This window comes from Callionymus lyra, chromosome 2 (genome assembly GCF_982586985.1).
Source record: "Callionymus lyra chromosome 2, fCalLyr1.hap1.1, whole genome shotgun sequence".
Taxonomy (NCBI): domain Eukaryota; kingdom Metazoa; phylum Chordata; class Actinopteri; order Syngnathiformes; family Callionymidae; genus Callionymus; species Callionymus lyra.
Window position 1 is genome coordinate 6,075,084 of NC_141819.1, and position 16,650 is coordinate 6,091,733.

At 36.5% G+C, this 16,650-nt stretch overlaps 4 protein-coding genes across 4 annotated transcripts in view; all 4 read left to right on the forward strand.

Moving 5' to 3' along the window:
* LOC148085164 (protein NLRC3-like) overlaps window positions 1-12,429 on the forward strand; it is a 145,721-nt gene extending 133,292 nt beyond the window's left edge. Inside the window, exons 6-7 of the mRNA XM_087783296.1 lie at window positions 11,562-11,735; window positions 12,033-12,429. Coding sequence (XP_087639422.1) covers window positions 11,562-11,735; window positions 12,033-12,075 — 217 coding nt within the window. The 3' untranslated portion in view covers window positions 12,076-12,429. The remainder of the gene's footprint in view (window positions 1-11,561; window positions 11,736-12,032) is intronic.
* The window catches only part of LOC148085161 (NLR family CARD domain-containing protein 3-like), a gene marked incomplete at its 5' end in the record, with an annotated part of 350,040 nt that overhangs the window by 215,337 nt on the left and 118,053 nt on the right, over window positions 1-16,650 (forward strand). The gene's annotated exons all lie outside the window — the stretch shown is intronic.
* The window catches only part of LOC148085167 (NLR family CARD domain-containing protein 3-like), a 181,026-nt gene that overhangs the window by 87,040 nt on the left and 77,336 nt on the right, over window positions 1-16,650 (forward strand). The gene's annotated exons all lie outside the window — the stretch shown is intronic.
* LOC148085169 (NLR family CARD domain-containing protein 3-like) lies at window positions 1,717-4,859 on the forward strand. Its single transcript, XM_087785527.1, has 2 exons — window positions 1,717-3,539; window positions 4,643-4,859. The coding sequence occupies exons 1-2, from the start codon at window positions 2,170-2,172 to the stop codon at window positions 4,857-4,859; spliced, it is 1,587 nt and encodes a 528-aa protein (XP_087641653.1). The 5' UTR covers window positions 1,717-2,169.

Consider the following 16,650-nt stretch of genomic DNA (forward strand, 5'->3'; position numbering starts at 1 on the left):
GTTAAAGCTTCTGGTCTTTGTGGTTCTTGAGATGATCCACTATCACTCTGACTTTCTTCTCTGTGATTCTGTTCCAGTCACTGGAGAGAAACTTCTACAACTATATGCAGAAGGAGCTGAAGAGAGTCTGGAGGTTTGTGAGTCCAGAGACTCCACAGACTGAGGAGGAAGATGAGAAGTGGAGAAGCATCAGAGAAGAATTCCTGAAGATCACAGTTCATCTCCTGAAGGACATGGAGGAGGAGGATCTGGCCGAGCATCTGTGGAGCAGTAAGAACGTGAATGTGAACAAACATGATGAAGATGAAGAACACTGGGTTACATCTGCTTCATTTAACCCTGCCTGTAGAGGGCGCAGAACGTGTGAAGTAAAATCTGTTTTCCTCTAATGAAAACAAGACATTATGAAAGGATTGATTAAAGTTTTTACACTATGAGGCGACAACAACTTTTGATGTTGACAAGAATGTCATGAGTGTGTTTGTGTGAAGGTGAAGACTCTGCTGAGACTCATGGTGAGGACAGAGACTCCTTTAAATACCCTCAGTGTGAGGAGCACGATGAACAGACCAGCACTCAGAGGTGAGACAAGGACCTCCAAGATTGTCCTCCATGTCTTCATTCTCACTCATTCTACTTCTGTGTTCAAGATCAAAGCAGCAGCAAGAACCTGCTGGACCTGGACCAAGATCTGGACCAGAACCCTGCTGTGTGTCTCTGAAGAGTGATCATTCAATGAGGAGAGTAATTGACTTCAGAGGAAGTGAAGAGTCTCCAGGTGTGAGGTGAGAGTGAACAAGTGTGAGTCTACCAGGTTCATACACACATTAAACCAAAGAACTTCACTTCACTCACATCACCAGCAGGGGGAGATAAAGACACAATTAAAAACCTCAAACGTTGCTTCCACAGTTGTAGTGCAGAGGTGGACATGTGCAGCAGTGTGAGGACATCTAGTGGTTCAGCTGGTGAATACCAGGATAGAAACAGATGAGAGTTGATCAGAGTTGTCTTTCAATAATAAGACCAAGAATACTCATTTTTATAAAATTATATTTAAATAAACATCTTAGCTTGACAAAATGTAAGTTCTAATGGAGATGAAAGTGGGTTTTAAAAGGAACCTTCTAGTTTGCTTTTGATCAGAACCTTCAACACGACAAGAGTTTATTTACAGTCTGATTTCATCTCTTCTTCTCAGAATGGACCATCAGAACTCAGAGCTTCTCATTTGTCAGCAACATCCCTCACAACTGGAAATCAAATGGCTGGTATGTTCATAAACTAGAGGAGGTCCTCATCCTAGAGGTTCCTTCTATTCATCATCCTTCATCTGAATCCAAGTTAAAGCTTCTGGTCTTTGTGGTTCTTGAGATGATCCACTATCACTCTGACTTTCTTCTCTGTGATTCTGTTCCAGTCACTGGAGAGAAACTTCTACAACTATATGCAGAAGGAGCTGAAGAGAGTCTGGAGGTTTGTGAGTCCAGAGACTCCACAGACTGAGGAGGAAGATGAGAAGTGGAGAAGCATCAGAGAAGAATTCCTGAAGATCACAGTTCATCTCCTGAAGGACATGGAGGAGGAGGATCTGGCCGAGCATCTGTGGAGCAGTAAGAACGTGAATGTGAACAAACATGATGAAGATGAAGAACACTTGCATCAGATCTGAAGATTTTACTCCATTTTCACCTTCTACAATCTTCTGACTCGTGTGACTTATGTCTTCATTCAGGAAGTCTTGCTTCAGAGTGTGGAGGACGACTGAAGAGGAGCCTGCAGAAGAAGTTCCACAGTGTGTCTGAGGGGGTCGCTAAAGCAGGAAACTCTGCTCCTCTGAATGAGATCTTCACTGAGCTCTACATCACTGAGGGTGGCACAGACCAGGTCAACCAGGAGCATGAGGTCCGACAGATCGAAGCAGCCACCAGGAACCAGACCAGACCAGAAACCACCATCAGACAAGAAGACCTCTTTAAAGCCTCACCTGACAGAGAACGACCAATCAGAACACTGCTGACGAAGGGCGTGGCTGGCATTGGGAAGACCCTCCTGACACAGAAGGTCACTCTGGACTGGGCTGAAGACAAAGCCCACCAGAACTTCCACTTCATCTTTCCTTTCACCTTCAGAGAGCTGAACCTGCTGAAAGAGAAGAAGTTGAGTTTGATGGAACTTGTTCATCTTTTCTTTCCTGAAACCAGAGAATCCAGACTCAGCAGCTTTGAAGGACTCCAGGTTCTGTTCATCTTTGATGGTCTGGACGAGTGTCGACTCCCTCTGGACTTCCTCAACAGTCGGCGCCTGATAGAAGCTACAGAGTCCACCTCAGTAGACGTCCTGCTGACAAACCTCATCAGGGGGGATCTTCTTCCCTCAGCTCGTCTCTGGATCACCACACGACCTGCAGCAGCCAATCAGATCCCTCCTGAGTGTGTGGACATGGTGACAGAGGTCAGAGGGTTCAATGACCTCCAGAAGGAGGAGTACTTCAGGAAGAGGTTCAGAGATGAGGAGCAGACCAGCAGCATCATGTCTCACATCAGGAGGTCACGAAGCATCTACATCATGTGTCACATCCCGATCTTCTGCTGGATCACTGCCACAGTTCTGGACATGTTGAAGAGCACAGAGACAGGACAGCTGCCCAAGACCCTGACTGAGATGTTCATCTACTTCCTGGTGGTTCAGTTGAAAGTCAAGAAGCTGAAGTTCGACGGAGGATCTGGGACTGACACAGTTTCTGATCATAAGAGCAGGAAGATGATAAAGTCTCTGGGAAAACTGGCTTTTGAGCATCTGCAGAGAGGAAACTTGATCTTCTATAAGTCAGACCTCACAGAGTGTGACATCAACATCTCAGCAGCTTCAGTTTACTCAGGAGTGTTCACTCAGATCTTCAGAGAGGAGAGAGGACTGTACCAGGACAAGGTGTTCTGCTTCATCCACCTGAGTGTTCAGGAGTTTCTGGCTGCTCTTCACGTCCACCAGACCTTCATCAACTCTGGAGTCAACCTGATGGAATCAAAACTAACATCCAAATCTTCAAGATTGTTGAAAAACAAAAGTCAAACAGAAAGGTTCTACCAGACAGCAATAGATGAGACTCTAAAAAGTCCAAATGGACATCTGGACTTGTTCCTGCGCTTCCTTCTGGGTCTTTCTCTGCAGACCAGCCAGAGTCTCCTTCCAGGTTTGTTGAGACAGACAGGAAGTAGCTCCTGGACCAATCACAACACAGCAGAGCTCATCAAGGAGAAGATAAGTAAGAAGAATGTGTCTCCAGTGAGAATCATCAACCTGTTCCACTGTCTGAATGAAGTGAAGGACACTTCTCTGGTGGAGGAGGTCCAACAGAAGATGAGATCTGGACGTCTCTCTGATCGAATGTCTTCTGCTCAATGGTCGGCCCTGGCCTTCATCTTACTGTCCTCAGAGGAACATCTGGACGAGTTTGACCTGAAGAAATACTCAAGATATGGTTCAGAGAAGGTTCTTGAGAGGCTTCTGCCGGTGGTTCAAGCCGCAAACAAAGTTCTGTAAGTTGTTCAAACATTTCTGATGATATGAACTAAACATGAATGTTTGATTTACTCTTTGATGATTGTTGTGTTTGTCATCGTGTTTAACAAACTGATCCTAATTTAGACAAACCTTCCTCAAATATTCATACAATATGTGATTTTATGATGTAACTAGTTCAGTCTTGTCAAATAGAGAATTGAAAAGTAAAGATGTTACGTAGTTTATAAAAATATAATCTTAATAAATCATTGTAATGATAAACAAACAAGCGTCAACTTTAAATGAAAATGAATAATAATCAAAACGACATATTTAAAACATGTGGCCTCATTAATTATACTGCGTATACACAAATGAATGTGTACGCAACATTTATTTATAGAAAATAAACTTAAGTTAGCATGTGTGACCTTCACAGCAGCTCTGAGCCTGATTTCTACAAAATCTTCATCTTAAATTCACATGAAGTTTCTTGAATGAAACAAAACCACGAAGGTTACATCAATAAAAATGCAGTTTTATTTAACTTTACTGTTTCATACAAAAGGTCAACTCTTGTCTTTTTCTCAGGAAATGTGTGTCTAATAAAAATATATAATAAAATCAAAGGGGTTCGTCTTCATAGTCCTCTTTGTCCGACTGCATGTATTTAATTTAAAATATTCATGTTAGGTATTACTTTAAGATTCTTTTTAAGCAAAATAAGTTCATAAATGTCACTTCCTGTTGGAGCAGTTGAATCTATTTTCAGCTCATGAACTGAATATTGAAAAACATTTGCTTTGTTTCTTATGCAAGTAGATCAGTGTCATCAGAGAATTGAAGGATTGAATTTAACATTTCATTTTACTAAAATGTTCTATTTTTTTAACCATAGAATTATTTTCTGAATCATTTTATTAAATAATTTGAATATATATTATATATTGGATTTTAAACACTTTAACATTTGTATATTCAATTAAAAAAGCCACTTGTTAAAAATATTGAATCTTGAATTTTTTTCATTTTATTTATTACTAAAATAACAATATTAAACTATAAATAAACTCTTTCAATTCTTGTCAAATAGAAAATTGAAAAAGTCACTTGTTGATGAAACTCGTCTCTTTCACAGGCTGAACAGATGTCGACTGTCAGAGAGAAGTTGTTCACTTCTGTCCTCAGTCCTCAGCTCTCCGTCCTCTAGTCTGACTCTACTGGACCTGAGTGACAACAAGCTGCAGGATCCAGGAGTGGAGCTGCTGTCTGCTGGACTGAAGAGTCCACACTGTCACCTGGAGACTCTCAGGTCAGAACATCATCTTTTCTACATCATCAAAGCTCAAATGTAAAGTCAGAGGTGGAAACACGAGTCAAAGTCTGTCATCACTTTGTTCTTCAGTGAAGCAGCTCATAGATACATTTGTATGTTTGTGTAGCAGGTAAAGATGTTACGTAGTTTATAAAAATATCATCTTAATAAATCATTGTAATGATAAACAAACAAGCGTCAACTTTAAATGAAAATGAATAATAATCAAAACAACAGTCCTTCATATTCTTTATCCAGTGTTCTCGCGTCATCTGTCTCGTAGAAGACAAAACACTTTAGAGTGGAATCTTGAGGTTTGTCTTTCATTTGTTTTCATTGTTTGTTTTTTCCACCGTTGTTGTCTCTGTTCTTCTCTTATGGTTCATCTGTTGTTCATGAGGTCTACGACTATTTTAACAGTCGACTGGTCACCAAATATTCAACCATTAAGTCGACTAATCGCATCATTCTTACATTTTTCTTCAATTTATCATGAAGTTTCTTTAATGAAACAAAACTACTTTACTTACTTTAAGCTTCTTTTGAAGCTAAATATGTTCATAAATGTTCATTGAAGCCAATAAGTTTTGTTTGTCATTTCTTTTACTGAGACTCCAATTCATTCAGCAACAGTCCAAACCAACAGAGTCAAAACAACCATCAACGGAGACTTAAAACATAAACAAAAAAACAGCAGATCTTTGTTCACTTAATAAGTATTTTGTACACGTCAGTATAAATGTCACTTCCTGTTGGAGCAGTTGAATCTATTTTCAGCTCATGAACTGAATATTGAAAAACATTTGCTTTGTTTCTTATGCAAGTAGATCAGTGTCATCAGAGAATTGAAGGATTGAATTTAACATTTCATTTTATTGAAATGTTGTATTTTTTTAACCTTAGAATTATTTTTTGAATAATTTAATTCAATAATTTAAATATTGAAAGGTTGGTTTTGTTTTCATTGAATAATGGAATTTTTTTTTAGACATATAGTTTAATATATATATTATATATTGGATTTTATACACGTTTAAAAAAATAATGTAAAAGGATACTTGTTAAAAATATTGAATCTCCATTTTTTAAATTTATGATTCCATACCAGCATTTTTATAATGTCTGTGTTTTGAAGAGGTAAAAAAAAGAGGTAAAAAATATTTATATTTTAATGTTGTAGATTTGAAGAGTTAAAATATATAAAAATACAACTTTAAAATATTATTATTATTATTTTTTTTTTTACCTCTTCAAAACTCCAACATTAAGAAGAGGTAAAAAATATTTATATTTTACAACTTTTTCGAGCCTTAAAAAAACAACATTTTACACATTTGGGCAACAATTTTTTAATGTTATAGTTTTCAAGAGGTACAAAAAAACTACAACATTAAAATATAAATATTTTTTACCTCTTCAAAACTACAACATTAAAATATAAATATTTTTTAACTCTTCAAAACTACAACATTAAAATATAAATATTTTTTACCTCTTCAAAACTACAACATTAAAATATAAATATTTTTTAACTCTTCAAAACTACAACATTAAAATATAAATATTTTTTAACTCTTCAAAACTACAACATTAAAATATAAATATTGTTTAACTCTTCAAAACTACAACATTAAAATATAAATATTTTGTATCTCTTCAAAACTACAACATTAAAATAATATTATTATTATTTTTTTTTTTTTACCTCTTCAAAACTACATTAAAATATAAATATTTTTTACCTCTTCAAAACTCCAGGGTTAAAATTTCTATTGGATTTTAAACACTTTGACATTTTTATAATGAATTTAAAAGGATACTTGTTGACAACAATATTAAACTATATGGTTGAAAAAAAACTTAACTCAATTAAAAAATATTGTTTTTATTATTCAATTAAATTAATAAAACCTTTAATATACAAAGCATTTAATTATTTAATCTTCAATTATTCAAAAAAGTAATTCAACAGTTGAAAGGTTGAAACCATTCAATATTGTGATGGAACTGATATACTTCCATAGTTTCTCTTCATCTGGTCCATCAACATCAAATCAACCATAACATGAACACATTCAATCAAACACTTGTTGATGTTCAAAAGTCCAGCATGAATCAATGACGTGTCAATAGTTGGTATCAAAGGTTTGAAAGAAACTTTGACTGAACTATATTAGAGAGGAAGCAGACAACAAACCACAACTGAAGATCTTATCAATGGAAATAGTTGAGTTTGTCTTTAAATAAACTCTTTCAATTCTTGTCAAATAGAAAATTGAAAAAGTCACTTGTTGATGAAACTCGTCTCGTTCACAGGCTGAGCTGGTGTGGACTGTCAGAGAGAAGTTGTTCACTTCTGTCCTCAGTCCTCAGCTCTCCGTCCTCTAGTCTGACTCTACTGGACCTGAGTAACAACTTAGACCTGCAGGATCCAGGAGTGGAGCTGCTGTCTGCTGGACTGAAGAGTCCACACTGTCACCTGGAGACTCTCAGGTCAGAACATCATCTTCTCTCTTCATGTCTGGTCCACAGTTCATCTGGTTTCTTGTCTCTCAGGAGAAATGAAGATAGAAATAAATGTCATGTTTCTATTATCTGGGGAGAAACTAGACGAGTGTCGTCTCAGCTCTTGTTTCCTGGTTGATGAAGCAACTGAGCCAGATTTCCTTGTTCGCAGACGATGTGTTGATAAATGTCACTTCCTGTTGAAGTATTATTTATTTTCAGCTCATGAACTGAATGTTGAAAAACACTTTATTTAATTTAATTTGATTAATCAAGATCAAGTTGATCACATGAAAACATTCACTGAAATACTTGTTCATGTTCCAACAATTCAGCATAAATCAATGATGTCTCACTAGTTTGTAGGAAAGTCTGTTTTTCTAAAGTAAATATTTAACAACAAACCACAACCTCAACATTGTTGTTACTCCTTCTTCATGTTTGTGTTTCTGTCGTCATGTTCAACATTTCACCCTCATTTATACCAACCTGATAAATATTCAAACAAACATGTGACCATGATCTTATGAAAGTAAATAGTTGATTGTTTTTAAATAAAGAATTGAAAAAGTCACTTGTTGATGAAACTCGTCTCTTTCACAGGCTGAGCAGTTGTTTCCTGTCAGAGAGAAGTTGTTCACTTCTGTCCTCAGTCCTCAGCTCTCCGTCCTCTAGTCTGACTCTACTGGACCTGAGTCTCAACTGGAACCTGCAGGATCCAGGAGTGGAGCTGCTGTCTGCTGGACTGAAGAGTCCACACTGTCACCTGGAGACTCTCAGGTCAGAACATCATCTTTTCTACATCATCAAAGCTCAAATGTAAAGTCAGAGGTGGAAACACGAGTCAAAGTCTGTCATCACTTTGTTCTTCAGTGAAGCAGCTCATAGATACATTTGTATGTTTGTGTAGCAGGTAAAGATGTTACGTAGTTTATAAAAATATCATCTTAATAAATCATTGTAATGATAAACAAACAAGCGTCAACTTTAAATGAAAATGAATAATAATCAAAACAACAGTCCTTCATATTCTTTATCCAGTGTTCTCGCGTCATCTGTCTCGTAGAAGACAAAACACTTTAGAGTGGAATCTTGAGGTTTGTCTTTGATTTGTTTTCATTGTTTGTTTTTTCCACCGTTGTTGTCTCTGTTCTTCTCTTATGGTTCATCTGTTGTTCATGAGGTCTACGACTATTTTAACAGTCGACTGCTCACCAAATATTCAACCATTAAGTCGACTAATCGCATCATTCTTACATTTTTCTTCAATTTATCTTGAAGTTTCTTTAATGAAAAAAAACTAGTTACTTACTTTAAGCTTCTTTTGAAGCTAAATATGTTCATAAATGTTCATTGAAGCCAATAAGTTTTGTTTGTCATGTCTTTTACTGAGACTCCAATTCATTCAGCAACAGTCCAAACCAACAGAGTCAAAACAAACATCAACGGAGACTTAAAACATAAACAAAAAAACACCAGATCTTTGTTCACTTAATAAGTATTTTGTACACGTCAGTATTATTAAAGGAATCATAAATATATTTGTCTTGTGACAGAGAAAACACTCAGAGTGGTGACTTTGACGAACTGAACCACATTAACAATCATTTCAAAGTCAATTGTTTACAATAAATGACAGTTTTTACTTGAATTTATTGTTGCAACTGTGTGAATAAAATCATTATAAAATAAAGATCAATAATACGATTATAAATAACTTAATTTCACTGACACTCACGTATAAAAAGTATAGTTTTGTAAAAGCATCAGTTAACAGTCAAATCATATATTGATGATCATTTTAAAGACGTGGTTAAAGTCATCATGTGTGGTGGATGTAAAGAGATCAATGAAAGTTGATGTCATTTGCTGTAAGATTAACTTCAAATGTGAAGAAGATATTTCTGTTTGATTATTGATTCTTTCAGGTAGTAGATCCAGATATGAACATTTTATTTTGTAACATTTAGGAAATCCATGTGTGGTGAGTTGTTTGTTTTTGTACAGTGTAGGCTGCCCTCATCGTGTACTGACACTATTGTTAACTCGTCATCTTCATCAGCCGCTGGTTACTTCTTCACCCTCATTTAGAGGATTAGCGCCCCCACAAACAGGACAGGAGAGATGAAGTATTGACGTGACAACCAAGTGTGTTGTAAGAAAATATCAATATTTGTGCTCAGGTTATATACGGGTGTGAAAACTAACATGTTGGTAAGAAATGTCTTTCTCCAATGATTTGTGAGGCTCATCTACAACTACTTCACTTCACACTGAACACATGTGTCTCCATTTCTTGTTGAATCCATTGTGCTGATGGTATCTGTGATCATTCTCCTGACATGTGACTGTTGCAACAATCAGTATCATCAAGTTGATCATGGTTTTCAACATTTTCAAGGTCAAACATTAAGAGAGAAAAGTGTCGATTTCCTACTTTGAATATGACGTGTTGATAAATGTCACTTCCTGTTGGAGCAGTTGAATCTATTTTCAGCTCATGAACTGAATATTGAAAAACATTTGCTTTGTTTCTTATGCAAGTAGATCAGTGTCATCAGAGAATTGAAGGATTGAATTTAACATTTAATTTTATTGATTGTTGTATTTTTTTTAACCATAGAATTATTTTCTGAAAAATTTAATTCAATAATTTAAATATTGAAAGGTTGGTTTTGTTTTCATTGAATAATGGAAAAAAAATTAGACATAGAGTTTAATATATATATATTATATATTGGATTTTAAACACGTTTAAAAAATAAATTTAAAATGATACTTGTTAAAAATATTGAATCTCGATTTTTTAATTTATAATTCCATACCAGCATTTTTATAATGTCTGTGTTTTGAAGAGGTAAAAAAAAGAGTTAAAAATATTTATATTTTAACGTTGTAGATTTGAAGAGGTAAAAAAAAAAATATATATATATATATATATTAATGTTGTAGTTTTGAAGAGGTAAAAAATAAAAAAATAAAATAAAAATACAACTTTAAAACATCATTATTTTTTTTATTTTTTTTTCACCTCTTCAAAACTACAACATTTAAATATATATATATATATATATATATATATATATATATATATATATATATATTTTTTTACCTCTTCAAATCTACAACGTTAAAATAAAAATATTTTTTACCTCTTCAAAACTCAGACGTTAATATTTTTTTTGTTTACCTCTTCAACATTAAGAAGAGGTACAAAATATTTATATTTTACAACTTTTTCGAGCCTTCAAAAAACAACATTTTACACATTTGGGCAACAATTTTTAATGTTATAGTTTTGAAGAGGTACAAAAAAACTACAACATTAAAATATAAATATTTTTTATCTCTTCAAAACTACAACATTAAAATATAAATATTTTTTACCTCTTCAAAACTACAACGTTAAAATATAAATGTTTTTTAACTCTTCAAAACTCCAGGGTTAAAATTTATATTGGATTTTAAACACTTTGACATTTTTATAATGAATTTAAAAGGATACTTGTTGATAACAATATTAAACTATATGGTTGAAAAAAAACTTAACTCAATTAAAAAATATTGTTTTTATTATTCAATTAAATTAATAAAACATTTAATATACAAAGCATTTAATTATTTAATCTTCAATTATTCAAAAAAGTAATTCAACATTTGAAAGGTTGAAACCATTCAATATTGTGATGGAACTGATATACTTCCATAGTTTCTCTTCATCTGGTCCATCAACATCAAATCAACCATAACATGAACACATTCATTCAAACACTTGTTGATGTTCAAAAGTCCAGCATGAATCAATGACGTGTCAATAGTTGGTATCAAAGGTTTGAAAGAAACTTTGACTGAACTATATTAGAGAGGAAGCAGACAACAAACCACAACTGAAGATCTTATCAATGGAAATAGTTGAGTTTGTCTTTAAATAAACTCTTTCAATTCTTGTCAAATAGAAAATTGAAAAAGTCACTTGTTGATGAAACTCGTCTCTTTCACAGGCTGAGCTGCTGTGGACTGTCAGAGAGAAGTTGTTCACTTCTGTCCTCAGTCCTCAGCTCTCCGTCCTCTAGTCTGACTCTACTGGACCTGAGTGACAACAACCTGCAGGATCCAGGAGTGGAGCTGCTGTCTGCTGGACTGAAGAGTCCACACTGTCACCTGGAGACTCTCAGGTCAGAACATCATCTTCTCTTGGTTCTGATAAGTTTCTAAAAGTGTTTCTCCTTCATTTCAGTCTGTCAGGGTGTCAGATCTCAGAGAGAGGTTGTTCTTCTCTGGCCTCAGCTCTGACATTGAACCCATCCCACCTGAGAGAACTGGACCTGAGCGGGAATCATCCAGGAGGACCAGGACTGGAGCTGCTGTCTGCTGGACTGAAGAGTCCAGACTGGAGACTGGAGACTCTCAGGTATGAACAGAGCAGCAGAACTCACTGACTGAACTCCAAAGATCTTCAGACTGAACATTTGATGCTCAGACTCTTCATCTGAACTGAGCACACGAATCCAAACTCTGAGTTCCTCCATGTTCTCCTGCTGGACACCAGTGGAAGCATGAAGGAGACAGTTGAGACTGAGCAGCCTGTTTATAGATCCATCTTTGTTGTCATCAACAGTCATGACTGAGTCGTCCACTGAGAATGAAACAATATTCATGAAACATCTGAATCAAATGAATCTGATCTTCTGACTCTTTCTTCCTCCAGGCTGGATGACTGTGGACCAGAGATGTTAGACCTTCATCCATGAATGGTAAGTTTGATTCCATTGATTGACTTCAACATCAAAGCTCATCTGCTGACACAGCAGTTGAAGGTCTTTGTGGACATGGACTTGATGAAGAAGATTCCAGAACAAACGTGCAGATGTTAAAGACTCACAGTTACAGTATCAAGTGAAGCTCTGATTCCAAATCTTCAAGTCCTTCAACTCAAAACTCTTCAGGAGCTTCAACATCAACATTGTTTCAGTTTGACTGTCAGTGGAGAACAAAGAAATATTTCTGTCAAATATTTGAAATCAGACGTGAGTTTGATCATCAACTCACAATGTTGAGTCACTTTAAACATCATTTCACACATGAATCACTTCATATTGAATCATGTGTTCACTTGAACATCTTCATCACAACTAGACTAGACTCATGTTAGCTACATGCTAGTTTAGCTGCTGACTTCATCTTCAAATCTGACATTCAAGATGATTCTGGGATGTTTCAGTCACATGGTTCTTCTCTCAAGTTCTCAGAAGAATGTTGACAGAACATTGACTCGTCTCAGTTTGGATCAGTATATGATCGTCAAGACAACGTTCTTCCACCATCATCACCTCATGTCTCTTCTTCTCTCAGTCTTCACTCTCACTGGACTCACACACAGCAGCGCCTCCTACTGTCCAACGACAACAGGAACTTGATGGAGGATCAGGATTATCTGGATCATCCTGACAGATTTGAAAAGCTGCGACTGGAGGTGGAGAGGAAGTGAGACTATCAGAGTGACTCTCAGAAGAAACACAAGAAAATATGTTATAAGTAAAATGTTTCCTAACATACCTGCTGGATTTGTTTCACGTTTGTTTGTGACTTTTATGATCGTTCTCTAGTTAAACCTCTTTTACTCTGAAAGTAAGTGGTTTAATGGTTATTTTTTCAAACTGTACTTCTCAACAGTAGCTAAACATGATCGTGACAGATTGACTTCATCTCATCTGTCGCCTAGAAATGATGTCATCAGAGGAACAGAGCGAGAGAAACATGAATTAAAAAAGATCAACAAATTCAATCCTCTAGTCAAACAGCTTCAAAACATACAGTTCTTTGCACAATATTCTCAAAATCACACTATATTATATTTTATAAACTGATCATTTATGTTATAATCGACAAGTGAATCTACACTTTGACAAATGTATCGTGAGACAATCTTGATCCAGTTTAGAGAGTTTTTCTTCCTTCATTAACTGCAAATGAAAGTATGTTAAAGTAACAGTTGAATGTATTCAACATTATTTACTCAATCATGTAATAGTAGGTCAAATAAAACTATTACAACAGTTCTGGAATCATGTGATGTTTTAAGTCTTTTGTTGTCTTTTCACACGTCTGAAGTAATAATAAACGCAAAATTCAAACTCATGTTCTACTCGCCCTCATGTTGACTAAGGATTGGGATTATTTTGAGAGTAATGTGTTCTTTTTAGAGTTATAGACAAAAATGAATGTTAATGTAGCAACTGGAGCTCAGTTGTCTTCGTCTTCATCTTCGTCCAAAAAGACACTTGAAAACATCCAAATACCTCCAGACTGCTCGTCTGTAACTCTTGGATTGAAGCTCCACATGAGAAGAAATGATCATAAAAACACTTAAATGAATCTATATTTTAAATGTGTTTGTAGTGAAAGATCTCAGTCTCTCAGTGTAAATCTTGCACACGAGTAAACACGAGTCACTATCATCACCTGTCGTGGTTCACTCCATCCCTGCAGCGAGGAAAACTTATCTTAGTCCTTGCAGAATTATTGACAGGACAGTGAAATATCTAAAATCACCACTAGAGGGAGCAATGTTCTCTCAGATTACAATTAGCAGCATTTTAGTCTTTCTTTATCCTTTAACTGACACATCGTCCTTTGTGTTGACATCAGGGGTGTCACACCCTTTATATAGACCTGATGTTTTATTTTTTCATTATTTAGAAGAAACAACAGCAACATTCTTTCCTGCTGGAGGAAACTGAAGGCAACACTTGAGACTCAAATACAGCAGAATGTAGTTATAAAAGTGATTCACACGACACAACAATAATCATTAAATGTTGGGTTTTTAAAAAAATCAAAGTCTCTTGATAATCTTGACAAAATTGCAACATATTCCATACGTTTCAAAGTGAAGGTGCGTCCGTTTCTCTTCCAGATCAGCTGTGCAGAGAAAAGTTGTTCTGGACATGTTAAGTCCTAAATGAAAGCAGCTTTGACTGTACAAAAAAAAGAAGAAGAAATAAGGACTCGTAGAGAGACTCCACACATGGTGAGACCATAATGTTCAGGGTCGGAGTCTCTCTGCACAACTTCTGGTCTGAGTGATTTGAAACACAGGGGCTCAGTAGCAGAGGTGTGTGTGTTAGTGACATAGTGGGGGGGCAGCACAGAACATATACAATGGACAGGCCAAGCACACAACATGATTCCTTCCTGAGACATTGGTGTGTGTACAGTAACGATGGTCAAGATGATGTGAAGGCGTTTTGGCATCAAGTGTATCACAGGGTGTGAGGTTGCTCTGGATCCTGCATGTTTCTAACACAGGGGACGATGCGTGAGGACAAATATCAGAAGGACCTTCACGATCCCCCGTCCAGAGGGACCACTACAATCTAGTTTTCCCCACCACGACATGACACGGACCCACATAGAGGCTTTTGAGAATCACTTGTATTCAATACAGTGTGTATGTACACCACTCTTCACATGGATCAATATCATGAAGCTGCTACAGGAACGTCCGAGCCCGAGATGTGATCCACCTCAACACTTCCAGACTCCGTCTCTGTCTGCTACATGACCAGAAAGATATGCCCCGACTGGAGTGCTACTTGTTCATACCTACTGTACGTCAAAACAAAAGGGGGGGAACCGTGAACGCCTCATTCTGAACAGCCGGTGATTAGTTAAGTGTCCAGTATTTAGTCGGACACAAAAACTTCCTTCAGTAAAATGTATTTCCTGGAATCACAAACCTATAAATCAAGTGAAGCCTAAAACTCTTCATAGTTTTGAAGAAATGAATACAGTTTATATACTGTACATATACACTTTAATAATGAATCTTCATGAACTGGATTTCTTGAAAAGACCTGTGACCATATCATACAATCATTTGTTTTCCATTCGTCTGGAAGCACAAAACAATACGTGGACAACAACCTGGAATAGACTGTGACACTCGTAGCGACTTTCTTTTTGTGCACATACATGTGAGGACTGGAAATAACTTCTGTTTGCTCTTTGTGTTCATCAGAATAATGTACACGTGACATCAAAGTCAAACATCTTCCTCAATACTCTCGGTGGTACGAAAAGATCCAAACAGTGAAGGGATACAACAGTTTCTCATCTCAGAAAAGGTTTTCAGTCGCCCTCATGTCAAACACCATAGTTCATATCTATATGTATTTATATAACTTTGTCGGCCGTCACTACGCCGATTGTGTGGCTGGACTGCTTTGGTAGAGCTGGGCAGAGCTGCCTCTCCAGGCCTCCAGAGTTCTCCAACATCTCCTGGATGAGAGGAGTTATGGAGCCGGGGATTTCCATCTTGAGGGTGATGACTCGTTCAGCTCCTGCAGACAGAAGGAAACAACAAAACTCTTCCTCGCTTGTCTCTGTGTATCCATCATAATACATGAATACACCTTTTTAAAACTAAAAAATAAACATTTACCCTTGTTTTACACTGGCAAACAAACAACATTCTTTCTAGTATGGCTTTCAAGCTACTAAGGAAGATAAAACTGACCTAAAAAAGTCTTTATCTCTAACAGTAGAGGGAGCCAGAAACAAAATGTTCAGCCTTCTGTAGCGCCAGTGATATTAGATCTATTGATGTGTCGATGAAGCTTCATGAAGCAGGGTCATATTTTTCACAGATCAGTCCCTCCCGGAGGAGTGGGACCCCCACACTGCACTGCTGAACCGGGTTTATACTTCTGGGTCTCAGTTTACAGAGCAAAGAGTGACATCTAGTGGACTCAAGAAATAAGGACACTGTTTCATGAAGCTTCATCAACACATCACTATATTAATTTAAAGTAACAAAAAAGATTTTATTTAATGTTTCTTTTGAGAGGATCTCTAGTTTCATTGTTCAGACCGACCCAAACACAAGATGAACCCTTTTATTTTTAGAACCGTGGTTCTACAAATGCTGTTACGCCCTCTACAGGCTGTCGCTATGGATGACGTCTCGAGCCTCAGCCTCGTCGCTGAGAAAGATGGACGAACTCGCCAGCAGGGGGCAGTAGGTTGTCTCTGTAGAAGGCCACATTACACACCTGGGATGGGTCGAGCAGCACCGGTCCATCGGCGCATGCATCAGGTTCGGAGAGCGAGTACTCGTAGCGTTGCATTGCTCGGTGCAACTGTGTTAAAAAGGAAGCAGATCTGACATGAAACAGCTCCGTCAAAATAGTTGTTCAATCAGACAGAAAGAAAGAAAAAATGAAATCAGCAAAGAAAAGAAAATATCTGCTTTGTGGGGTTTTTATGAACTTTTTTTCAGCAAATAAGGTATTTCATTTAAGTAACCTATTGATAACATTTAATCT